This window comes from Heterocephalus glaber, unplaced genomic scaffold (genome assembly GCF_053883595.1).
Source record: "Heterocephalus glaber isolate CG9 unplaced genomic scaffold, H.glaber_assembly_v1.0 deba00001600, whole genome shotgun sequence".
Taxonomy (NCBI): domain Eukaryota; kingdom Metazoa; phylum Chordata; class Mammalia; order Rodentia; family Bathyergidae; genus Heterocephalus; species Heterocephalus glaber.
The window spans coordinates 45362910-45389755 of NW_028258372.1; the positions used below are offsets into that span (position 1 = coordinate 45362910).

The 26846-nt window shown below is 48.6% G+C and overlaps 1 protein-coding gene across 7 annotated transcripts in view; it reads left to right on the forward strand.

The window, feature by feature from the left end:
- Hhat (hedgehog acyltransferase) overlaps positions 1-26846 on the forward strand; it is a 280152-nt gene that overhangs the window by 36574 nt on the left and 216732 nt on the right. For 6 of the 7 annotated variants that reach the window (XM_021242479.2, XM_004861997.4, XM_087194021.1 and 3 more), the window contains 3 exons: positions 4231-4344; positions 17503-17697; positions 22130-22345. In XM_021242479.2, the coding sequence (XP_021098138.1) occupies positions 4231-4344; positions 17503-17697; positions 22130-22345 (525 nt within the window). The remainder of the gene's footprint in view (positions 1-4230; positions 4345-17502; positions 17698-22129; positions 22346-26846) is intronic. The other variant, XM_087194022.1, reaches the window with a different exon arrangement.

Consider the following 26846-nt stretch of genomic DNA (forward strand, 5'->3'; position numbering starts at 1 on the left):
TGGTAAAATCAGTCCACTTCCCCACTGCCCTCGGCTGCCCATTTTCAGGGTTACCGAATGTTGGGCATGGGTGGCTCATGTGTGAGTCCAAGTTCTTACTCTCAAGGAAGTTACCCTTTTCCTCAATATAGGTTGTAAATTAACCACAGTAAAAGTGGCATAAAACATGTGCTGTGAGTTCTGAAACTGAGGTGTGGTCGGGCGAGAATGGGTCACAGGACGCCACCTGCTGTTGGGAGCTGGAAGGACACAAGGAGGCTGAGCTGAAAAGCGCATGCCACTGGGCTGGCTCTGTGGTTATGGGGGCAGGAACGAAGTACCCATGGCTTGGAGATAGTTTGGCAGATAGTACTGCTGGGGAGACCCAAGGAGAGGGGACAGCACAGTGAATGGTTTCCTCCTTGGTGGCAGGGCTTCCTCTTTGGTATCAGAGTTTTACTCTGGTTTGAAACCTGCTTCTGCCTCCTACCAGCTTTGGAGAAATAACTTGCTTTCTCTGACCTCCAGTTAACTCAATGTGTCACATGGAAGTAAAAAGAAAAATGAAACTACTTGTTTGATTATATGTAATTTATGTCAACTACATGACATTGTAGAAGAGATAAAACTACAGAGACAGTGGAAAGGTCAGTGTTCGTGGGCAGAGAGGGGTGAATGGGGAAGCACAAAGGCTTTTTAGGACAGTAAAACCCTGCTGGGTGACAGCACAGTGATGGGTGCCTGTCATACACTGTCCACATTTGGGGACTGGACAGCACCAAGAGTGGACCTTACTGTGGACTATGGAGTTGGGTCACAAGGATACAGGCTTGCAGATCCCTTATGGGAACGGTGGTGCCAGTCTGGCGGGGGACATTGGCAGTGGGGCAGCAGTGCCTGTGCAGGAACAAGGGCTGTATGGAACTCTGTATTTTGTGCTGTGAACCTAAGACTGCTGTAAAAGACAGAGTCCATTAATTAAACAAGAACAACAAAAAACTACCTTGAGGATTGTCGTGAGGATAGAATGTGGATCACTGATTATAGAAGAAATAACAGGTCACGCCATTCAGCATAATCAAATCACTGTACCTTCTCTTGCTCTGTGCTCAGCTTTCAGAGTGTCTTGATTTTCGGGCAGAGGGGGTGGGTGCCTAGGGTCTTCCTAGTTAGACTTCAGGTTGTGCCTGGGTGAGGAATTCTTCTATAGTTTCCCACATGCCTGGGGTAGAACACTGCTGTGTATAGGAAAAAGGCAGCTAAAGACACCAGGCCCAGACCCTCCTCTGTGCTGGGGTGGGAAAACAGTGTTTCTCCAGGAATCGGGGTTACTGCACTCAGAGGTCTCAGTACTGCCTGGCTGCAGACTGAAGCCTCAGAATAAACGCCCATCTGGTGAATTGGTTCAGGCCAGTGCCTTCTTAAGTCAGGGTGCACAGCACGGCCCGTGGTGGTGGTGGCCTGGGTGGTGGCGGCTCTGTGGTTGAAGGTCAGCTATCAGCTCAGAGTGCTTGTCCCTGCCCGAGAACGGCATGTCTGGGTAGGCTGAGATGCTGAGGATCTCCCGGGGTTATGCAGTGTCAGCTGCAGGGAGGTGTCACTGGTCAGGGTCGAACCATCCTTGCTTTACAAAATGTGGTCCCCAGACCAGCAGCCTCAGATCACCTGCGTTAGAGATACCGACTCCCAGGCCCACCTGGTTCCCGGGATCAAAATCTGCCTTTTCACAAAATGTGCAAGTGACATGTGTGCGCCTGGAAGTAGGCGAGGCACTGATCCAGAAGGCTGGGCGTGAGGACTTTTCTTTGGAGCACAACCCCTGTCTCTCCCCATTCGTCCCCTTATAGTCCTGAGGAAGAGGCTGCTTGCTAAGAACTGTGGGGGCTAGAAAGGAAATGGCAAGGAGAGGAATCGGAAGTTGTCCTTGATTTGAGGCCTTTTCTGACTTGAGATGTGTGATTAAGCTTTGCTGTGGAAGCAGTGATTACCTTTCTTACTCAGATTATTAACTGCTAGTTGTGGGCCATCTTGTTCCATTCTTGGCTCAGCTTTCCTTCTGGTCATTTCTTTTAGGTAATTATTGGAAGTGGAGATGGTGGACATGAAAGATACATTTTTATTTCTTTTAAAGAAATGATGAAAGACCGTTTAGTGTAACTATTGTTGATGGAATTTACCAGCACCAGATTCTAAGTAACCCTGGGCTTTCTAGTGGAACAGAAAGAGTTTTGGTTCTTAACTGGTGTTGTGGTCATTTTTGCCTCTAAATGATTAAGTTTGGAAAACTGTTGAGACATAGGTAAGATTAGGGTCATGACTCCTAAGTGTATTTCTTAGCATTAAAAAATATATTTACAAAGAGAAAATATTAGGGTCTTTGAAATTTTTTTCAGTGCTTGGAATAGAACTGTAGGTCAGCACTGACCACTGAGCTGCATCCCAAGCCTGCTGGGATCTTTTGGAACAGGATATCAAAACATCCAACTTTGGCTTTTAGTGTCTTTTTGCTTGTATCCCTGTTACAAGAGTGAGGTTTTACTAGCATAGCTTCATCACATGACCTTCCAGCTTGTCACTGTTACCCCGTCAGTTGACCTTCCACTCATTGGAAATTCAGATGCACGGAAGTGGCTCTGATCCGGGTCTAAGAGCCAGGTTAGGGTCTGAGTCCTCTGCTCGCCCTGGCTGTGTGGAGGTGGCATGGCCTGCATGGCTAAAAGGAAAAGGTTTGACCAGATCTGTGGCCTTCAGCAGGGACAAGGAGTTTCTGAGGACTTTTATGTGTATCAGGCTCTTGTGTTATTCAGGAACGCACGGTTTTGAGTTTATTTGAGAAAAATGGGGTAAAGTCTTGTTTTTTTCTTTTTTTAAGCAAGTGGCCGATGTAGAAGCATAGTTAGTCTTGGCTGGAGGTGAACAAAGGATGGGAAGCACTTTGTGAATATCGTGTGCTGGGCACTGGTCTGCATTTTTGATCTAGCTCAGAAATCCCAGCAAGTGCTTTGTCATCTGAACAAGCAGGACAGAAAGATTGTGTGTCACGCTCCAGATCCTCATAGCCCCGTCTCCAGGGTTTGCCCCTCTGCATCATAATCCGACGTGTGTGTGCATGTGTCTCCTCTATAAAACAGATGTTTTCTGTGCGTGAATGGTGTTAAGTTGCCCCCTCATTTCAGGTGCAAAAAATAAAATAACGGTTTCCACAGAGTCCAATGCAGCGGGCTCCAGGTTCCCTTTGCAGTGCCTGGCGGGGTGTTCACTGTCAGGAGCGGTCCTCAGAGGGCTCCTTCCTCCTCTACACGGTGTGGTGGGAGGTTTCGGCCCCAACAGGACCTCAGTCTTGGTCGTGCCTTGACGCTGGCTGCCCACCGCCGCGGCCCATTGTGCTCATTCTCCCCCTGCGCGTCTCGGCTGCATGGTCTTCCGGGGCCGCCCTGGGGTGCTGGTCTCCAGGTGCCCTCGGACGTGCTCCTGCCTGAAGCTTTCACCTGCCCTGTGGGTGCCTCAGACAGGGCCCGTGGCACAGAGCCGACTCAGAACACTCCCTGGACACACAGCTTCCCCAGGGGAAGAGAAGTGTACACATTCTTCCACTGCAGGGTTGTGTGAAGTTAGCTAATTTCCCTGTCCAGGTATTCTGCTGCCTGTAAACAACAGCAAGATTGAACAGGACAGAGCTGGGCGTGGTGACACACGCCTGTGCTCAGCATGCGAGAGGCTGAGCCGGAAGGACTGCCACGAGTTTGAGGCCAGCCTGAATAGCATAGTGAGACCCTGTCTCTCTCTCAAAAAAGAAAAAAATAAATAAAACAAACTGATAACAACAAAAAGATTTAATGCAAACAACCTTAGGTGATTAGTGTTTGATTTCCGCTTCTCTTGTTAAGGAAAGCACTTTGGTGTCTCACTGGGATGGCCTCGATTCTTTACTTTTTCTAGGTCTGTGACCTTGGGAACATGGATTGAGTCTTTGGGCTTCTGTTTCACATGGAGATAATGATAGTTTCTACCCCAGGGTATCACTTTTAGCACAGAGACCGAGTTGTGTAGAAAGTGTGAGGATGCAGTCAGGGAAAAGCCCAGGACAGTCAGGCTGGGGCTTAGGGTGGGAAGTCTGGGAGTGGGGAGATGCTGCCTACAGAATCGGGGCTCACATTGACCTTTCTGGTTGTGTTTTCACTGGAGTTTGTGTTCTGACTCACACGTACTAAAATCCCTCCGATAATACTGGCTTGTGTTTGGCCCATGCAGGATGCGACAGACTTCGAGTGGAGCTTCTGGATGGACTGGGGGAAGCAGAGGGTGGCATGGCTGCTGCTCGGCCACGCAGCAGTGTCCCAGATGGCCACGCTGCTTGCAAGGAAGGTACGGCTGCATGTGTCCTTGCCTTCTAAGCCTCTCTCCTTTGCGTCTTGTAAAGTCCTGAGGAAGAATCAGAAGACGCGAGTTTCTCACCTTGAGAACCAGGTGTGTTGGTCGTGATCCTGTGACATTAGAGATCAGGATGTCCTACGTTCTCACCCTGGGTTTACTTCTGAGTTTGTTTCAAAACTGTTAAATAGGAGGCTTTTCGAGTGATTTCTCTTCAGATGGTGTCTCTAAGATCGTTCCTGATTAAATGAACTTTAAAGAGCTGCGGGTTGGGGAGGATCTGTGTGATTTCCTGTACAAATTCAGAAGGAAATGGATAATTTCGTTAAGATATGGGATAGTTTTAATGTCCAGTGATGCGTGCTATTGTGGATGTTTAGTCAGAATTCCGTTGGTTTTGGCTCTAGTCTTGCCTGGAATGCAGAGTGAGGAATTCCTCAGAGTGAGTATTGGGCACAAGGCAGGACTACCGCCCTCTTTGCAGGGCCAGCTGCTGAGGACCGGGGCTGCCCCCAAGTGCTGCTGCTGTCCTCTGGGCCCGCTTTGGTCCGAGAACCTCCCCACCTACAAACATCTCCCTGCTGGCAGTTGGTGTTGTGAAGGAATGAGTCTGTGCTGGGAAATCCACTGAGCAAAGGCGAAACACAACCAAAGCGTCCTGGAAGTCAGCCCCCCGAAGCCAGGAAGGAGGAGCTGCAGGACAGCAGAAGCAGAGGCCCGGAGGGAGGGAGGGAGGGAAGGAAGGAGAAGGCCAGAGCAGGGGGCGGAGGCTGCATCCCACAGAGGCACCCAACTTGGCCAGTCTGGGGCCCGTTCCCCGAGATTGGTCGTTTTGGGGCTGGCTTCTCATCCTGGAAGATAGCAAGTCCAAACAGCTGCTAACTTTCTTTTAAATATAATATTGATTACTTGTTCACATTCAAGTAGTTGTGTCCATCTTTTAAAACAGCAAAAACTAAATTATCTGACGCTGTCAACCTCTATGTATTTAAACCTTTCATGTAACTTTCTGAGCAGACCTAATAAATAATACATTTTTGTTCCTAAACTAGTAATGGGTGTGTCTACCTCAGCTCTCATTGATTAATGGTTTTTTTCCTTCTAAAAAGTTCTGTTTAATTTTATTTCAAGATTTTAAAATTTTCTAGAAGTTTTTAAAAAATTTCTAACACAAAGCTTCTTTGCTCACAGGTAAGTGACTAAGTCTCAGGTTCCCTCTATGTGAAGGAACAGTTGAACACAGTCTCTTACCTCTCTGAGGGCCAGAGGAAATACTTTGTGACGTGTTAAGCCATCGGCTCTTGCTGCTGCAGCTGCGGGGGAGGGCAGCTCTTGTGTGGGAGTGTGCTGGACAGTGCAGGGTCATGTTGGGCCTTTGGCTTCGGCACTGATTAGCTTCCTAATATTAGGAAAGCTTTTCCCATTGACTCTTAAATTATCATCTATAAAAGGGGCTTGATAAAGTAGTATCAATCCTATTTTCCCCATAAAATATGACAAACTTCATTTGTTGGAAATTTCACGATAATAAAAATGAAATGCAGAAAAAACAGGACAAAGAGAAAGCACAGAAGAAATAGCAAAATAAAAGTGTGTTGGTAATCATAATCAGTGTAAATGCATTCACAAAAAAAACAGAAAGAAGGAAAATTAAACTGGGCAAGGTAGTGCACACCTGTAATCCCCGTACTCTGGGGAGTTCAGGCAGAGGGATGGCAAGTTCCACTGTGAGATTCTCTCTCAAAATAAAAAATAAAAAGGGCTGGGGCTGCAGCACAGTGCAGAGACCCTGGGTTCAGTCTCTAGTACCAAAACACACATGAAAATTATTAGACTAGATTTTATTTTATGTTATTTTTTGGAGACAGTGTCTTGCTATGTAGCCCAGGCTGGTTTTGAACTCATGGTGACCCTCCTGCCTCAGCCTCCCTAGTGCTGGGATTATAGGTGTGTGCCACTACACCCAGTTTAGATTAGATTTATTAAAACAACAGAAATTAAGTAAAACAAAACAAAATTCAGAGATGTGCTTCTTAGCTTGATATACTTAAAACAGAAGGAAAATGTTTGAAAGGAAAAGGAAAAGATAATCCACACAATATAAATTCTTTCTCTTCTCAACAAGATATGGGTACAGTTTTATTAATAGCTGGCAAAGAGTGTTACTAATGATAAAGAGGGCTATTGTTTAGTAAAGAGTTTGTTACTATGAAGATAATTACAGTTCTAAATTTGTTTGCTTCAAAATATATAAATCAAAAGGTAATCAGTGTAAAAATAAATAGATCAATCAGTGATTATGTGGAAAAAATTTAACGTAACTCCATCAATAATTGATATACCATGGATCAAAAAACCCAACAAGGAGCAATACAAGTAATAAGCTTGATAAAAAGAAAAACTATGTAGAAAATAAAAATTTGTACATATATATAAGTTGTTGCATTCAATAAGTGCAAATCCATATTCTTTTTAAGAACACAGAATGACTCAAACTGGACCATAAAGTAATTTTCAAAGTATGCGTTTTATATAGATTATCTTCTGTAATCGTAATGTAAGTATAGAAAGCTATTGGAAAACAATAGCAAGATAGCCTGAAAATTGTAATTCATCTAGAAATTTAAAAAGAAACACACTTGAGTTATTGTTTAAGACTTTAAATCAGCACTGTGCATGTTTGCAGTACCTGCTGATTACACTCTCAGGGGTTGGGTACATGGGCACGACCTGTCTCCATTCTTCTTCCTTTATTTGAATCCCTGCCCCTTCTCCCTTCCTGCTCCTTCAGACTCTAGGTTCCATTCCCATTTGCAAAAGCTGTATTTTCACCATTTCCCCTTTCAATTCTTTTTTTCCATCCCCTTTCTTCCCCCTCCCCCTTTTGTTCCCTCACCCATCTGAAAAAGATTTCCTTACTTCCTATTTATCTGTCTTCTATTTAGTTCTCTCTCCCACTTGAGTTTCTCACAGAAGAGAAACCCTGAGATATTTAAGCTTGTGTGTTTGACTTATTTCACTTAATATTATGGTCTCAAGTTGCATCCATTTATTTACAAATGCCTCAAATTTACCTTTCTTTATGGCACAGTAGTACTCTATTGTGTATAAATACATTTTTATCTATTCATCTCTTGATGGACAGATAAGCTGCCTTATTTAGCTATTATCATGCTGCTATAAATGTGGATGTGCACGTATCCCCGTAATATGACGTCTTTAACTCTTTTGGGAAGATACCTAGAAGGGGAAAGATTGGCTCAAATGGAATTTCTACTTCTAGAATTTTGAAGAATCTCCACACTGATTTCCAGAGCCGTTGTACTAGTTTACATTCCCACCAACAATGTAGAAGAGTTCCTATTTCCCCACATTTCCCCTGCCAGCATTTGTTACTATTTGTTGAAGATAGCATTCTTTCAGGAGTAAGATAGTATCTCAATGTTATTTTAATTTGCATTTTTCTAACGGCCAGCGATGTTGAACATATTCATGCTCATATGTTCATTGGCCATTTGTACCTTTTCTTCTGAGAAGAGTCTATTCATTTCAGTTGCCCATTTTTTGATTAGGTCTTTTATTTGGGGAGTCTAATATTTTTTGAGTTCTTTATATATTCTAGATATTAGTCCTCTGTCTAAGGAATAGCTGGAAGTATTTTTCCCATTCTCTAGGCTGTCTCTTCACTCTGTTGGTTGTTTCCTTTGCTGTGGAGAAACTTTTTACTTTAATATGATCCCATTTGTTGATTCTTGCTATTAGTTCTTGTGCCATTGGAATTCTGTTCAGCAAGTCTTTGCCTATACCTGTGTCTTCAAGGGTTTTATCTATTTTATCTTCCAGCAGATTAAGGAAACATACTATTAAGTAACTCATGGGTCAGAGAAGAAAACTTACTAGAAATTAGAAAATATTTATAAATGAATAGATAAAATATTAGATATAAATATCTGTAGGATGCAGGTTAGATTGGTACTTAATTGAACATAACCTTCTACAATCAGATTAAAGAAAAAAAGATAAAATTGATAAGTTAAGCTGGCAGAGAAGTGCAGGGAAAGCACAGCAAAAAAGGGAGGAAGGAAGGAAGGAAACAAAAATAAGAGCAGAAATTAATGACAGTCAGTAGCAAGACTGAGCAAGGAAAAAGGGAAGGCACAGATAACCAAAGTAAAGTGTGGAAAAGAAGAGATGTAGATGGTACAGAAATGAAAAATAAACAAGAGGGTATTTTACATACCATGTGGTTATAATTTTGAAAACTTTGTCACAGCAGACAAATTTCAAGAAAATATAACTAAAAACTCTGACTCATGAATAAACAGAAAGATTAACTAGTCTTGTGCCAATGAAAATAAATCAGTGATTAAAATGTATTTGTTAAACCCCACTAATCTAATAAACCAATTCTGTCATGTATCCAAGGTGCAAATAATTTGGTTTTTTTCTAAGGCTTTTTCAGAAAAAACAGTAGTGTGATTGTAGCATAAAATTGGTATCAACATTGGAGAATATGCTCTACCAGATATTATAAATACATAGTACATTACAATTACATACTTATACATGATTATTATAAATACATAATTAAGAATAATTTGGTAGCAGGATAGACAAATAGACCAATGGAACAGAAGAGAATATAAAAAATAACTCTACGTAGATGAAATTTGACTTATGACAGAGCTGACATTTCATATCTAGGTGGAAAAGATAACAGTGCTTATAGAGCTGACCAATACTAAAGGAAATGAATACTTCATACCACATATAATAATGTTCTTGAGGTACACTAAGGACTGAAAGGGAAAACCAAAAGTGTGAAACTTTTAGAAAACATGATATAGAAGAATATCTCTTGATGTGGGGAAGAGAAGGTTTCTCTATACAAGATACAAAAAATACAAATTATGAAGGAAAACATTGATAAAAATTTAACTACATTAAAATGAAGAACTTAAGTTTATTCTGAGGCACAGTAAAGAAAATGAAGACAGTAATTAAGAAGTTATTTGCAAATTGACAAAGTATTAGTAGATGGAATATATATAGTGATTTCATAAGGAAAAGACAAATCACCAGTTAAAAATAGCGCAAGATAGGAGGAGGAATTGTAGAGGAGGAAAGACAAATGAGCAATACATGTGAAACTGCTCACATTCATTAATAACCAAGCCAGTGCTCCTCAGCGCTATCGTACGCATTTTAGTTTCAGTCCCGAGCAGGTATCAAGTGTTGGTCACCGACACAGGGAGGATGCAGCAGTGTCGGTCCTGGTCCTGGTCCGGCACCCCGTGCGTGGCCTGCAGCCCGGTGGTCGCCCTGGCACTTGTTGAAGCTCACAGCCAGGGCACGTGGGTCAGGATTTCATCGCAGTGATTTTTGTGGCGATGAAGAGCCAGAAGCAATTCAAATGTCCCTGATGGGGAAATAGAGGACTTGTAGTGAATTTATGTCATGAAATAGGACTTGTCTATAGCCATAGTTATCAACATGGATGAATTTCTGGATTGAGACAGTGAGCTAGTGGCAGAGAATAAGGTCAGGCACGCTTCTGGGTACAAGCTCGGAAGTGTGTAGCCTTAACGGCCCTTCGCATGGGCAGAGCTGCAGTTCCAAGGATGCCTGCTCTAGCCCAGACATGGTTGGGTTGAGCGCCTCCCGGCGGATTCCCATGCTGGGCGTGGTGCCCACGCTGGCAATGTCTTTTCGTTAAATTTGCTTGTGTCTTTGAGTCCAGGCCCCTTTTGACTAGGAGGATCCTCAGTATCCGTGGGAGGATCGATCTGGGCCCCCTTAGAACACCGGAATCCACAGATGCTCCAAAGCCTTGTATGAAATGGCACGGGATTTGCATACGACCTGCAGAATTCTCTTGTACAATTTAAATCATCTTTCGCTTACTTTTAATTCCCACTACAATGTAGGTGCGCTGTCAGTAACGGTGGCACCGTGTTGTTTGGGGATAATGGTAAGGAACGTGCCACATTACTGAGTAGAGGCTGCGGCGAGGTTTTTCCCTGACTATTTTGTGCTCGAGGTTGATGGGAGGGCGGTGTGGAAGCTGACTGAACTTGGAGTGCAGTGCACTTGGGTGCTCCGTAGCTCGGCCCTCCAGTCTGCAGGTGCAAGCAAAGCTGCTTTCTATGTTTGCCTGTGTCCTGCTCATGCTGCAGGGGCGCTGCCGCTGGATTCCTGGGCTTGTGGAGAGGGCCCGGGAGCGGCATTTTTCTCGGTGGTACTTGGACGTGACGAGAGCCAGGCACACGGTCGGGGGCTGCTGCTCCAGGCTGCTGGCGTTTGCTCCTGGGGGCAGCTCCCAGTACGGGTTCCAGCTGGCCGGAGACGGCCTCGAGGTCCTGAAATCCACAAGGGCGGCGGCTGCGCCTGCTCCTCCACATCGGCCGTCCTCCCATGAACGCTGTTTTCGAGACCTGTTCCCAGCGGGTCCTGGGTCTTGGGGTCGGGATCAGGAGCTGGAGCCCGTTTCCTTGGGGGGCGGCTGAGTGGGAAGTTAAGGGCAAAACCGGGCGCTGCCTGGGTCAGCTGCCGTGGGCGCCGGGGACTGGGCCACGCTGGCCATTCCGGTGCCAGCCAAGCCTCCGAGGCGGTGGTGTTGGAGCCGCCGCTTAAGGAAAGGCCGATCGCTTCCTCCCGCTGTCCGCCTGCCGTGCTCGGCATGCGCGGGCGGGCGGTGGGCCTGGCCCTTCCACTGCAGGGCACGCTGTACCCCACGCCAGCAGCAGGCAGTGAGCCCAGTCGTCCCCTCGGTGCGCGTCTCTTCTGTTCCCCGTGTGACCGCAGGGCAGGTTTGATTTGTGAGACAGCTGGCGGGCAGCGTCTGCTTCCGGCGGGGACACAGGCCTCTGTCCGAGTCCGCTGGCCCTCACGCAGGTCTGAGCCGCAGCTTTGGCCTTGTTAGCTCCCGGCTTCGCCACCTGGACTCAGTATCCAGATGGCCTTAATTGGGGTAGCTGGTTTGGTTCTTGTTCCGGGTGGAAGATTTGGGCTGCAGTTGTCTTTTATTTCCCCATCCCCAGAGGCACTGTGGACGGGTGATGCTGGCGAGGGACAGGCTGTGGCCCTCTTGCTGCTGCGACTCTAAGCCCTGAAGATGATTCCGTCTGGGTCTAAGACCCCACCTCCCCTCACTGAGTGGCCGGTTGCTTTCAAAAGTGTCATATTCTTTCTTTCATTTTTGAGTTTTTCCTTGGTCAGGACGGTAATGAGACTTTCCACTGAGCTCCTGGGCTGAGCTTAGACGCCTTTGCCCCGTGGAGGCTCTCTCGTTGGGTTTGGGTTTTGGTGAGACTGCATGTGCCCTGGGAGGCAGGCTGCGGCCTTGTTCTGCTTGGGCTGCGTGTTGGGCACGTCAGACAGTGGCCTCCTCTCTGGAACACCCCTGTGGCCTTGCATCACCCAAAGCACTGTGTTCTCTGCCCTCAGAACTAAAAATGCCCCTAGGTGAACTGTCGGGAAGGCTGGCCTGTGTGGTCCGTGGGCTGAGCCCTGCTCACTGTGCCCCCGACGGGAGAACCCACGTCACGAGCACTGGTCCGGAAGGCTGAGCTCTGCGCCACAGGACATGCAGGAGGCTGTCCAGCCTGGTCCTTGTGTTGGCTCTGGAAGGCTGTGGCGAACAGGCGCCCCCTCCCAGGGGTTGGCAGATCCACACACCCAGTAGGAATCTTGTAACTAGTGGTTTTCCTGGATCCTGACTCTTCTACCTCCACAGTCTGAAGGAGGGGATGAAATGCCCTCGGTACTGGCCCACTGGCCTCAGCTCCCAGGAAAAGCTGCCAAAAGGCAGTTGTTTGGATTCTGGATTTTTTCCGTTTTCTTGGAGAAATGTTATATGAATATCATATATATATATATATTTATAAATATATATTTCAGAAACACCTGCAGTTGATTATGTAGCATGTAATAAATTATGCTGTGCATAAGAATTTTGATTGACGCTCTTTCTTTCTCAAACAATGCTTCCACTGAGTATTTCTTGGCAGATGTGCCAAAAAAATTAATGCACAGCCATCTGATAATGTTGCCAGCAGGACTCCTGGCCAAGGGTTTGCAGTCTTCTTCCTGCAGAGGTGAGCGGGTGAAGAACACTCAGGCGGTCCCCATTGTCACTGGGCGCCCACAGCTCCGGGTCAGCTGCAGAGGGGAGAAGAGAGGGAAAGACAGGGCCTTCTCGGGCAGCTGTCCCCGGCTGGAATTGGACCCTACGTGAGGGCGGTGCGGGGAGCATAGTTTTCAGAAGGCAGATGGGCAAGTCCCTAGCTTTTCTTAGGGGTGCTGATCCATGTGGGGTCAGCGTGGGACAGCTCAGCTAGTCCAGGAGACCTGTCTGGGCGAGGAACAGGAAGTTCTTTTACAGACGTCCGCTTTTGTAGATTGGTGCCTGTGCCCTGCCCAACGTTAAGGACACACGAATAGTTGTAGGAGACCCTGTGTGTGAAGGATGGGGAGTGAGCGGTGACACTGAAACGATGCCCTTCTGTTTGATCTGCATTGCAGAGCCGCCTTTGTTTATAAGGAGTGAGGCAGAACAAGTAGATGTGGAAGACAGTAGGTTTTCACATTATTTAGTGCTCATTTCTTCTTATTCCTGACTACCAGGTTAAATCCCAAGACTGTGGACACTCACCAGTGTAGGTGGGCATCCGTCCGTCCACCTACCCACACCCTCTCCACCCTTCCTTCTTCTTCTTCTTCCCATTCATCCATCCATTCCTTATGAAATACCTGCTGTATACGAGGTACCATGCTGGACTTTGTACCCACATCATGGTAACATGAAGGAGAGAGGGTTTTAGCTGCTAAGGGAGATTATCACGTAGCTGTGCCCCATTGTAAGGAGTGGCTCTGTCAGTACAGGGGCAGAGGAGCAGAGGGGAAGGGTGCTGCCTTCCCCCATCTGGCTCATGAGCTTTGTCCCATCAGGAAAGCCAGGGTGCTCAGGTTCTGGCTTTATCTCCACTGCTGCAAAAATATAGTTTCTGTCTTACTGTGCCTTGGACCTTTGACATTTTCCCTTCTTCTGCTGCTTTCCTTTACATTTCAGTTCGAAACTGAAGAGTCTGGAATGAAGAGAGAAACATGGAGGTCAACCCGTGCTCAGCAAAGTTCTCTCACCCCATCCTAACCTCAGGCATTGGGGGCTCAGCCTTTGCTAACCATTACAAGAGCGTTGCAAAATTGAGCTGAAACCGCTGCACACTTAGCTGAGTGGCTAAGGTGGAACACAGTAGCACTGCCAAAGGCTGGCAAGGATGGAGATGGGCTGGGTCCCTCGGACATTGCTGGCGGGGATTCACAATGGTCAAGCCACGCCGAGAAACGCCGCTCTGGCAGGTTACTGTGGAACTAACTGTCTTGCCACCCAGCAAGCGCTCCCTTGGGTGGCCATCCTGGAGAAATGAAAGCTCATCTTTTACACAAAAACCTGTGCACATATGCTTGTGGCAGTTTTATTTGTAATAGCTCCAAACTGGAAACAGCCTCAGTGCCCTTCAACTGGTAAGAGGTTAAACAAACTGTGGTACTTCCACACTATGGAAAATGCAGCAGTTAAGAGAAAAGCATCCATATCCACAGAAACTTGGAAGACACTCTGGGGAATCAACTATGCTGAGTGAAATAAAGCAAATTCTAAGCGTTGCATACTGTAAGAGTTTTGAAATGATAGAAGTTTAGAAATGGAGACTTGTGGCTGCCAAAGGTGGGGGAGGGGGAATGAGAAGGAGGTGGATATGGCATAAAAGGCCAAAATTAGGGGTTCTTAGGGTGATTAACTGTTCTGAGTCTTAAGTGGTGTATACAAACCTAAACATGTGATAAAATTGTATAGAGCTAAACACACTCAAGTACAAGTAAAACTGGGGAGATCTGAGGAAGTTCAGAGAAAAGTAACAATGTTAGTATCCTGGTAGTGGTGATATTATACTATGGTCTTGCAAAGTGTTACCATGTTACCTTTCCATCACTGTGAAAAAACACCCAAGAAAACCAACACAGGGGAAGAAAGGTTTATTTTGGCTCATGGCTTCAGAAGTTTCTGTCGATGTCAGTGGCCCCACTGCCGTGGACCTGAGCTGTGGGAGGGCATCACAGTGGAGGGATTAGTGGGAGGAGGCGTCTTACCTTATGGGAGCCAGGACACAAGAAAAAGAGAAAGGGCAGAGAGAAAGGGGCTGGGGACAGGTCTATTCCCAAGATCATACCCCGCCCTTCAACGAGACCTCATCTCCTGTCCCCGTCATCTCCCAGTGGTGCCATCAAACTACGTGTCAATCAGTGGATTAATCCACCAGTGGGCGTAGAGTCCTCAATCTAAACAAGTCCCAAAAAGCCCACCAATTGGCCTTTGGGGGACATTTAGATCTAAACCAGAATAGTTACCAGTGGAAGAAACTGGGTAAAGCACGCAAGGGATTGTTCTGTGTTACTTCTTACAACTGTGTGTGCATCTATACCTGTCTTAATAAAACCTAAACTTGAAAATAGCACTGTGTAAAAGTTGTACCTAATCAAAGTTTAAACTTTTAAATTGGAACAATTATAACCCAACATGAAATTAAGGCCATTTTTTGTATACTTCACTTGATCCATATGATTCTTTGTGCCTTATTTTCTAGCGATCAATTACTTATCATAATTATCATTTTAACCCTTTTATTTAAATGAACTGGGCTATATTGATTTCTAGATGGTTTTTAAATAATCGAGCTTGACATAGCATGTGTGTGTGAACACAACCCTGTACATCTGCTTGAATCACCCTAAAAACTTTGGGGAAAACCCTACCTGCCTAGAAGTATTATTTGGGAATAAAATATGACACACTTTATATTTGAAAGTTAAAAGTTTCTGGTCTATTTCGTGTCAAAGGCTTAATGTGGATATTTAAACAGTCTCCCTTACGAGGTAGACAAATGCTGGATACACGGATAAGCGCATTTGGATTAGAGAAGGATGAGCAGGGCTGTCTGTAGGACTTCGCATCTGAAACGGTGATTGGAACACTTGGAAAGCTCTCCCTGCTGTGAAGAGAGGTGCTGCCCCACTGCGGCTTGTAGGTCCCCGCCTCTGCTGCCGCCTGCAGCCCGAGGCCTGTGTGGGCAGGGATGGAGGCTTGGCGTGTGTGCCCGAGGGCGTGGATCCACAGGGGGGCTGCCCTGCAAGGCCCCTGGAGAACAAGACGTGGCCTATCAGGTGGTAATGGTGTTTGGGCATGGGGTTCCAATAGCATTTTTATAGATAAAGTTTAAAAATCAGTGTTTTAGTGGGATTCTAATTTATACAACAATGTTGTGCTGTCAGCGATTCTTTTTGTGTTATTCTAGTCTTTTCATTTCCTGTTCTGCACAAACATGTATCGTAGAGCTGTCTGTCTGTACTCAGTGGGAGAAAGAGTGAGTTACTCTTCAGGTCAGTGGAGAACACGAGGTTGATGTGAGAGCATTTTCCTATGTCTTAGAACAGTATCCAGTGTTGTCTGCCATGCGGTTTGGCAGGGGAGACACTGGGAGTGACAATATGGGACGTATTTGTCTGCCCGCAAAGAGGCTTCCGAGACGGCTGCTAGAGCTGTCATGGAATCTCCCACGTAGATGGGGTTGGCACTGCACTGTTAAGCATTTCCTGAAGCTCTTTCAGCCTTTTCCAAGTTGAAGCAGCTTCAGTCTGTGGTGAGTTCCAAATGAATCCCAGCAAGCAGGCTTTTTCCAAATGGATCAAATAGCACTTCATAAAAGCGTAACTGTGTATACACATAGGGATGCGGCTATGAGTGTGCGGAAAAGAATCCCAGCAGTGAATGCTATAGGTCATGTTGAAAAGAACCTTTTTCTTGTTTGTTAGAGCTATGTCTTAAAATAGTCTCTGCCATCCTTGGTTCTTAGAATTGGACTCTTCCCAGAGGTGAGTGAGTACGGGAAAGTTTGCAGCAAATTTATGTGCTGTTTTCTGTGGGTAGAAGGGCGGAAAAGTAGTAAAAATGAACTTCAGATTCCTCTGGTTTTCTTGGGACTTAGGAAGGACTGACCTAGTCTCACTTTTACAATGTTTTCTTAGGCTGGAGTGCAGGTTTGGGAAAGATTAGTACTTGCGGGTATTTGGGGAAAGTTCACATGGAAGCACGGGCTTCACAGGGGGCCTCCACTCTGTCCTTCCCTGTGAGGAGACCTCAGTTCAGTCAGTCCCCACCTTTCGGCTCTGTGTGTCCTGGAAACCACATTTCACCTTGCACACTCCGAGATATCTTATTTCCTTGGGAACAGCGTTTGAGCGGTCCGTACTATCTATGCCGATGGTCTAAGTGCATCACACGCGTAATTCACTTAGTCCCTACAACAATCTCATCAAGAAGATGCTGTCATTGCCCCTGTTTTACAGATGAAGAAATAGAGACAGGGCGAGCTTACATGACTTGCCTAGGACCACACAGTTAGTTCGTGGGAACATTGGTGTTTGAATTTAGGGAGTTGGACTTCAAAGCTTGTATCTTTAAACCAAGATATTATATATTGCCTCTCAGTGTTCAAACAAAGACATATTAATTCATTTATTTAGATATTCAATGTGATAAATAGAAAGTACTTGACAAATAAGAAAAATTCTGATTCTTTAAAAAATAGGGATAAATGTATCAATCAGATCGACTACACACAGGCCTCACCATCACGTAAGGCTGGAGAGACACAGTTTTCTCCGGTCTCCATTTGACTGTAAGAATATCCTGACACATCCGTCCCGGGCTTCAGGAAGGCCTCGCTGGTGTGGATGGCCCAGTCTCCTCGAAGGGCTGGCTAGAATGTGCACGGGACCTTTACCCTCACCTCTGAGATGTGTTTGCAGGGTGAGGCCTTCAGGGTTAGTCTTTCCACCTGTCCTTGGGTTCCCTCGTGTCTGTTGGAAAGGCTGCTGCAAAGCTGTGGGGTCCGGTGGTCCCGGCACCTCGGCTGCAGGCAGGGAAGGGTTACTTGCTTCTGGGTGGGCCTGCTGGATTCTGGGAGTCTGAGGGGGAGGCGGAGTCAGGAGGTGGCTCATTAACGACCGTCCTTGTGCACGCGGCTGCTTAGGGACAGAGGCCTTCACTCACGTCTTGTCCTTTTCCATCTCCCCACGGCCCCTCCCCGCCTGCAGCACAGACCCTGGATCCTCACGGCCTACGGGATGTGGGCTTGCTGGAGCGTGCTGGGGGCTCCGGGCGTGCTCACGGTTCTCCTCCACACCGTCACCACATTCTGCGTGGCCCAGTTCCGGTCACTGTTCCTGTCCTGGCTCTGCTCTCTCCTGCTGCTCTCCACCCTGAGGCTGCAGGGCGTGGAGGACATAAAGGTGAGTGCCTTCCCCCCTCAGGAAGGCCAGGTCCCGCCTCCCCCTCCCAGGGGATGTGTTTTCAGACACACAGTTGCGGGCCCTTGACGGGGCGCCCCTGGGGGCCACACCGGGCTTTGCGCGTTGCCCGGCCGCTGGGTTGTGCAGCCCTGTCCTCTCGGCCCTGTGGGGTTGGCCGGGGCTGACCCTGTACGTTCTTTCCTGCTTGGCTTGGCGCAGAGGGTGCCACTGTTACAGGTCCGGAGGGTCAGGAACAAAGGCAGAGACGCCCGGACGTGTGGCCAGGCCCTGGTTTAGGGGACACGCTCACTCCCACCCTTCGTCTTACCCTCAGCCCCAAATGGCTCTGACACAGGGAAGACAAGTGGTCTTCTTCTCAGCCTTTGGAACAGATGTGCTTCTACTGACTCATGAAGACAAGAATGAAAGCGCTTTGGATTTAGAAAGTGGAAGAGCTTTCGTTTCTGCGGCACAGTGGCATCCGCACAGACCACTGCCTGTCTGTGCTAATGGAGGGCAACGTTGGGCTCCCACCCGCTTCTGTGCTTCTGATTGTATTCTGTCAGTTTCTCTTTGACGGAATCTTCAGCTGCTTGGCTGTATTATTTCCCTAGTGCATTTGTGTTCTGCGAGGAGACAGCAGATTTGGCTGGGTGTCGGCCCACAGAGGGTGGCAGCCCAGGTGTGGGGGTCTGGAGCGCTGCCCCCGATGGCGCCCTCTGCTGTCTCTTCCAGCACCGTTTCCGGTTCCGGGTCATCACCCGGCAGCTCTGAACTGTCTGTTTTCTCAGGAGGAGTTGAGTGGCAAAGCTCTGCTTGTGCAGACTGGGGCCTGGCTGGGACCCTCAGGCTGCCTGCATAGCTCCCCGTCTCACTCATCAGTTGAACATATGCTTTCAAGTCCAAACATCAGTCTTGTCATCCAAGACTGCAGCCTGGGAAGCCGTCATATCTGTGTTGCCGGGCAGGGGAGTGTTAGTCCGAGTGGCGCTCTCCTCGGGGAGAAATGCCTATTGGGAGGAGCCAGTCCATGGCGCCAGCTCCGCTGTGTGGCTTGGGAGCCTGGGCATTCGAGCCTGTCGGCCTCAGGGTCAGTCAGCTTGGACAACTACTCGGTTGAGAGACTTCAAGCTCTGGGACGTCAGGGGCCCAGGCCAGAACCACCTCGTTCTCCGTCTCCATCCTTTTCTGCTGCTGGGACCTGGGAATCTTCCCTCTTCCCTGCAGTCCTTTTAAATTCAGTCTCTTTGAACCAACCTCCTGCTCTTCCTCCCTAGCCTATGCTCTGGTCAGCCCCAAAGCAGTCGCTGAGCCTATTCCTGCCTGTCTCTCGAAGGCCTCTCCACCCCTGCTTGGCTGGTCTCTCTCATTCCTCAGGTGAAATCGGAGCAGTCGTGGAACGCGTCCACGCCACTGGGCTCTGCGCTGTGAGTTTTTCCTGTGCACAGCTGTGACATAAATCGCCACAGGGATCTTGGTCCGTGAAGCGGTTTGTGTGTCTGGCCTTGCAGACAGCGTGTAGACTCCTCGAGGGGAAGGGCAGTGACACCAGGCATCTGGCAGGTCAGGCCAGCCAGGTGGGTTCTCTGCGGATGCCTGCCCAGAGCTGTGCGGCTGTGGGAGTGAGTGACGAGGCCAGGAAGAGGTGGGGTGGTGACGAGTCTGTGGAGGCCTTGAGTTTGGACTGGTACCTGCACTGGGCCAGGAGTTCCAAACCGATGTAGAGTTTAATCGCTGTGACTTAGCTTTGGTTGGTTACTGGGGGCCCTGTAGCCAATTATCTAATTAAGCTGTGGACCATTAACTACGTAAGCTGTAATTAATTAATTGGCTGACTGAATAGGCCGCAGCCAGGTAGGTTGTCTTCCGTCTGGCTGGAGTTCTCAGAACCTGCTCTGGTTCTGGGAGCTGCCCCGTCTGTGAATCCTGTTGAGCTTTGTTTTGTTCTTTGCTTAAATAAACTACTAAATTGAACAGGTCTAAGGATTGTCCCCCTCACGGTGTGTGCAGTGGCCCTCAAAGCTCCGCGTGCCACCGCTCACACGCAGTGCGTAAGGCTCGCAGCTCCCCAGTGCTGTGCGACTCGGATGGCCTCTCACCCTCATCCCATTAGCATTCCTTGCATGGAAAGCCTGGGAACTCTGGATGATACTGTCTTCAATCACGTGGAGCTGGAACTCCCAGAAGGTCTTTATTTTCATTCATTATTAATCCGCTGGCTCATTTGCAGATCCAGGTGACCTTGGAGCACCTGCGGGATCTGAGTTCGCCCAGCAGTGGGATGGAAAGGTGACCCTGGAAGCCTGGTTTCCAAGCTTTTCTGCTCCCTGTCCCGCCCTCCTCTTGAAGCTGGAGGCTGTCATTTAACCTTGGGCTCCATCCCATCGTCTGGAAAACAGAAGGAACAGTTATTTTACCTTCGTCAGAGATTGTTCCCAGGGTGGAATCTACATTAAACGATGTGACAGTTGTAGCATTTTGAAAGTTCGGGTACTTTTTTGTTTTTGTTTGGCCACCTTTCTCTGCATCTTACCAGTAGTGGAGCTAACACGTTAAGCACGTACAGCAGAATACGGACTCATGAGCACAAGTAAGGCCCTGCAGCAGTTCTGTCTTCACCAGAGAGCCTTAGTTTTCCAGATTGATTGACCGGGTGATCATTTAAACAAGTGTGCTTAAAAATGGATTTGCAACAAAAATAAAAATAAATCAACACCTATCTTTTTGGATCTGGCAAGGGCAGAAACAAAATCTAGTTCTCTTCATCATTTCTTGGGAGACAGCCTCTGTTACGGGTGTTGTCGGTGAGTAAATGTTCGTTTGTCACGGGATTCGTGGTGGCTGGTAAGCACTGTGGCTGAGAGAGCAGGTGCCCAGGAACGCACTGGGCTCCAGACTTTCTCTGTGGTTCTCTCTCTCCCCTTGGTGGCTGATCCTGGATGTAAAGTACACACTGTTCAGGGTCAGCTTTTCTGTCTACAGCCTTAAAAGACCCTGGCAGGTCAATTTAAGTACTCCTTCTTTGGACCTAGTTCTATTTCTCACATATATATGACCGAAATTTGTTTTCTCATTAAGGAACAATATATCCATCTTATGGAAAATATAGGACAATATGAAGATTGTGGAGTATTCCATGTTTTTACTCTCCCCAGTGTTGTTACCATTTTATCACACTTTCTTCTGACCTTCGGTTCCATGTGCATTTCTTGCACATGCGTGTTACTTGTGTCTTGGAATTGCATTTTTAACACACGTATCTCCTGTATGAGAATGAAACACATGAAGGGCAGGAACTACAGTATTTCTTTTGAATATGTGTCTCTAAAGGTCATTTGGTAATGGTTGGGAAGAGGAGAATTCTGAGATGCCTTAAGTTACGGGACAGAGAAAGGAAGGAGTAGAGAGACAAGAAAAATTTATTTTAACTGATAGTTTTAAATGAAAATCAACAAAGAACAAGAAAGAGCTGCTTTACATTCTTTTCCTGTATGTTAAAGATTAGCCGTCAAGGTGGCGTCATGGGTGCTTTTAGAGCCAACCAGTCAGGAAGTAGCAAATGCTTCTCTTTGTGGATTCTCTTCCTCTCCCAGGGCTTCACCTGCTTTCTGTCTTCCTGTAACCCACACAGGTTCAGTGTAAAGGATGTATGTTTTCTTCTCCCAGATTTTTGGTATAAAACACCCAGGTCTGCTTGATATTTTCTCAACTGCTATCTGGCCATGCTATTGGTGGCTGAGGGAGTTTGTCCCAGGACCACTTCTTTTTTATCTTTTGAGATAGGGTCTTGCTAAGTTACCAAGTTGTGGGGATGGGCTGGAACTTCTGATTCTCCAGCTTCGGCCTCCTGGAGTGCTGGGATTATGGGATTTACTGCCGCAACCAGCTAAGATGGGTCCTTTGATTTTTGGCTAGCATCTGTAACAGCTCCATAAACCTTTCATTTTAGAGGCTTCTTAGTCTCAGCTATTTGATTTAAATATATTAATGACAGAAGAGCAAGAAGAAAAATACATTGAAGACAGGCTGTGACATTCACAGGCCCCTCTTTGCCACCAGCATTGTTGATGTGGTTGACCTCCGTGGTATCCATGGCTGTCTCTCATGGATGCATATCCAGGAAAGCATTATGTGCCAAGTAGACAGTTGATGTTACAGATGTTCTCCTCTCCACTGCTCATTCATGCCTTGGACATGGCAAGCAAAAGGTGTACTACTGAGCTGTGCCCAGCCCTTGCTGCTTGCTTTGATTACCAGTGAGATTTACTAGAATTCATTTGTTCTGGACTCCCTTGCTGGTGCAGCTGCTATGCCCAAGAAACAGTGCTCCTCCTGGGCTTCTCAGAGAGGCAGCCATGCCAGCTGGCTGCGCTGGGATGGGATGTTGCCCTTCTGGCCACTCAACAGTTGTCCTGTCCTTTTGGCTCTGCAGAGGCGGTGGTACGGGACCGACAGTGAGTACTACCTGCTGCAGTTCACGCTGACTGTCCGCTGCCTGTTCTACACCAGCTTCAGCCTCGAGTTCTGCTGGCAGCAGCTGCCCACCCTGCGTGCCCCCCACTCCTTCCCCTGGATGCTGGCCTACGTCTTCTATTATCCCGTCTTCCACAATGGGCCTATCCTCAACTTTCCGGAGTTCGTCAAACAGGTAGCACCACTGGGGACTGGATTGGCGGTCAGTAGCTTGAGATGCTGTCCATGTTGCTCTGCTCATCTGCAAGACTTGAGTCTGCACTTTGATGCATCCACAGATGAAAACACACGCCATTCATTGTCACGAGTTTCTGCAAATAGTTGAGTAAACCAGAGGAGAAGCCTGTGTCATGTGTCAGCTTGAGGGGCCCAGCTCTGACTCTGGGTGAGCTGTGGATCCTGGGGTCCATAAGTTGCACGCAGGGACTTGGGAACTGGTGTTCCCTGCAGTGAGGCCCCAGGGAAAGAAAAAGTCTGATTATGATGGTGTTACTTCAAAAAGTGGGAAGAGAAGCCATCCTTGCCATTTATTGTCGGGGACGTAGTGTAGTGCCCTTTGTATTCACAAACTGCTGGTGAAATAGTCCTGTGGTAGCCTGGGAATGATTTGGTGACCTAGATGAGGACCATGGAGGTGAAGATTGCTGGAAGGTGGCAGTGAATTTGCAGGTACCGGCTGAGTCCCGTGTGTACCCGGACAACATCCTTGGAAGAGATGTGTGCTGGGAACTCTGCTTCCGGTGCACTGTCCCACCTCCCGCACGGCTCTCCCTGCCCTCAGCCACAGCCTGTCTCCCGGGACAGTTAACCCTGTTACTTCACCTCAGGTGTGCATGGTCAACCGCACTTAAAACAGTTTCCCTGGGGCGATGTCTACCCACCGCTGCCGCCATCGCAGATCAGTCTTGGTGGAGGGGAGGATGGTGCATCACACACACAACACACACAGGACACACAGGTGTCACACTCCCGGAAGCATAGCTCAGCGATCAGGGCCAGCAGTAGTGTTGCACATTTCTGGGGCCGTATGAAAGGTGCCACTGGAAAGGAGGTTTTCTAGCCATGACTTACTTCGTCTCAAAAATTCCACTAAGTTAATATTGGACTTAAAAGCAGGTTTTGACATTGTAACGATAGCATGATGTGCTAAACTCGTCTGTGAAAGGGTATAACTGTTACCCTCCAGAAATCCCGAGTGGAACAGGCGTCCCGGGCACACGCAGGTGCAGTGTTCGGCTCTCATGCCTCAGATTGGGTTGCCTAGGACCACTCTTCTGTCACGAGGCCGTCTCAGCTGTGTGGTGAGTGACGCTAGGAGACGGAGGTGGTGCAGTGCTGGCAGCTGATGGTCTCTCTCGGGGTCTCAAAGTGAGGTCCCCAGCCTGAGGCATCCCAGGCCCTGGCAGAACTCCTGACGGGTGTGGGGCTGGCAGCACGGCTTAAGGGGCCTTCCAGGTGACTTGGACCCATGCTCCAGGCTGGAAACGCTATCCTGAGTTCCTCAGAGCAGGGAGGGGAGAGGGGCACAGGATGGCATGGGTTCAGATCCTCCACAAATGGTCTCTCTCACAAGCCCCTCGACATTGTGGATTTTGAATTTTCGAGACATTCCAGCCAGTAACTTTTGGACTGGACATCTACCCCTCTTCTCCCGGGGACTGATAGTAATTCTCAGGGAACCAACTCAGTCCACTGGGGGGAACAAATGATTTTCCTGAGTGCATCTTGTCCATAAGGAGATTTCCCCTGGGGGGTCTGCACTTTAGTATGCACAATTATCGCGGTTTTTACTTCTCATCACCTTTCAGATTGTGGCCTTTGGGACCCAGTGGGAGTGTTAGGGCCCTGTCTTTGGGTCCCACGAGTTTTGAGATGAGTCCAGGCCTGGGGCTCTCTTCTCTTAAGTCTTGGTCTGGGGAGCAAGAGGGGAGAGGGTGACTTTTTGCTGTAGGGGCTCAGGTAGAGACGCTGGGTTCCATTTATTTCTCACCCTTCCCTTTCTACTCCTTGCAAAATGACGGCAAATGCAGAGTCCAGAGAATTTGGAAAGGCATAGAAACGTTATTCAAGAAAAGGGAAATGATCAGGAAAAAGCTGCAGGGCAAATAAAACATGATCCAGGAGGTCTCTGCAGTTGCCAAGGGCCAGTGGGGTTCTTAGTCCCTGTGGGAGGAGAGGGACTAAAGTGCTAATCTAGCAACATGAGGCGCCCTGGGAGCGAGACAGGTAACCCTGACCTTCAGGCTCAGCACCCATTGATCGCTAGGCCGGTGCTTTAGAACATAGAGCTGGAGATGAGCCGTCACCACCAGGGGGCAGCAGAGCCCCACCGCGGAACCAACCCAGGAGGAAAGGCCCTGTTCAGCCCGCAATCTGCAGCTCCCAGCGACAGAGGGAGGGGCCCAGGCCTGCAGCACATGCAGTCACATACGCGGGATGAGGGAAGTATGAACGTGTCCTCTGTCATTTTGCACTCTCCAGTAATGAACAGGTAAGACGCTCACGTTACAAGGCCACACTACCTTAACCCGATGGCATTCAGGGTTTCAGAAACCTGAGCTCCAGTTTTGTTTTTGGCCATCTGCAGTGGAGTTCGGATCCTCAGGGTGGCGAGGCGGGGTCCAGGAGGCCCAGGGAGAGCCAGGAGCCTGCGTCTTCCCACGCACCGCGGGGAGGAAGGTGCGCCTGCCTGGCAGCCCGGCCTCCCTGCCACGCTCAGCAGGACCTGGCACGGAGCTTGAGCGCAAAGGCCCTGAAGCCCAAGCCCCTGGGTTCGCTGCCCTGCTCTGCTTTGGCTGGAGAGCGGCGGGCGGTCACCTCGTCTGCACACCCGTCTGTGAGAGGTGGAGCAGCAAGTCCTCCCTCGCAGGGCTGTGGCGAAGGCCAGTTTCATGTGGCTGATGTGGGGCGACAGAAACACTGGAAAGTGCTAGTTATCGCTCTTGCTGTTTCGATTAGGCCGAGCTTGGGGCAGCTCTGTGTTCAGTCTAGGCCGGCAGGAGGCTAGGCCCTGGGCCAGCCTGCGGGAGGGCACTGCAGCTGGGGTTCTGGCAGTGCTGTCCGAAGAGCTCAGCATCCTGGCTCCCTCTGCATAGAGGCCCGGGCAGCTGCTGCAGGCACCCAGGGACCCCACCTCAGTGACTGGCCAGGCCCGGCAGGTGGCCGTGTCCCTGAAACTCCTCGGGTGGCTGGAGGTGGGGTTGGGTCTGGGGAGCACTGAGCGTGCCGACTGTGTGGATGATACTGACCCAGCGCGCTTGCCCCAGGCCAGAGCCCGGGCTCTGGCTCCCTCACCCCTCAGACATGCTGACGAGGGAGACTCCGCAGGCAATGAGAGGTGAAGAGCAAGCCGCGCTGGGCAGAGGGAATAAGAAAATGGGCCTTGTTGTTGCACTTGTTATAGCACTCGAAGTTGGGCTATACTCAGCGGCCTGCACACCATTCACATGGTTGATTGTTCAGAAACTGACTCTGGGCATAGTGTCGCATGCCTGTGATCCCAGCACTCTGGGAAGCTGAGGGCCTCAGTTGCCTGGCGAAAGTTCTTCTGAGCTCCACAGCCAGTGGGTGTCACGTGCCAGTCCGCCTGGGCTGCTATAACAGCGCACCATAGACCCGTGGCTTTCGAGCAGTGGGGAGACCGACTGCTCACAGTTCTGCAGGCAGAGAGTCCAGGGACCAGCACTCTTGGGTCTGGTGGGGGCCACTTCCTGGCCACAGCACGGCGCCTCCACACCGTGGGCTGTCTCCTAAGCCCCACCCCATGACCTCATCACCTCTCAAAGACCCCAGTACCGTAACTGTGGTCCAGGGGCTGGGATTTCAAATAGGAACTTAGGAGGGACACAAACATTGAGACCATAGCATTGCTTTTGCTACTGGTTCTTCTTTTGCTGGTAGCTGTTAGATCAAGATGAATTCACTTTAGCTGGCTAGAAAAGGGTGGAGAACAAAGAAAGATGCAAGTACAGAGCTAAGAGAACTGAGAGAGAGTGAGGTGGGAGGTGGGGAGGGATGTAAATGGCTCTAGTGTGTGAAAGAGAAGACCTGGCTTAGAAGACGTTGGCTTCCCAGCACGCCCTGACCCCAGCCCTCTGTGGCAGGTGGGGTGCAGAAACAGCGGGGCCCCGAGCCCCCCTGCTCACTCCCTGAGAGGGCCAAAGTTTTGCTTTCATCCTGATTATAAAAAAAAGCAGCTTATTGGAACCAGCAAAAACAGCTGCAATTTTACCATTCAAAGATTACCAGTGTTGTCATTTTGGTGTATATCTTTCCACCTTCTCCTTTTGTTATGGGTGTGGAATAAAGAAAGTTCTTGTGCCTGCATAATGCCGGAGTGCCCTTGTGCATTTAACCAAGCCCTTGCTATTGGATGCTGGGATATGCTCCTTTCTCTTTCCCCTTGGTTAAGTGGCATCTCTGCCCTGAAGTCCCCTGGCTGTGGACCCACAGCTTCAGGCTTCCTGGACCTCTCCACGTGTGTGCTGGGCTTGAAGAATCAGATCTGTTCGTGCCCAGAAACGGACCTGCCTTAGGCACCATTGCACACCTGTCCTTGAAGTGATAGGATCACTGCAGTGCCCCAACAGGCTGAATCTTCTTCTTGGAGAACCCTTCCCAAATTTAGTGCTTCCCCAGTCCACACTGGCCAGGGCAATCCTGCAAAGCAGTGCCTT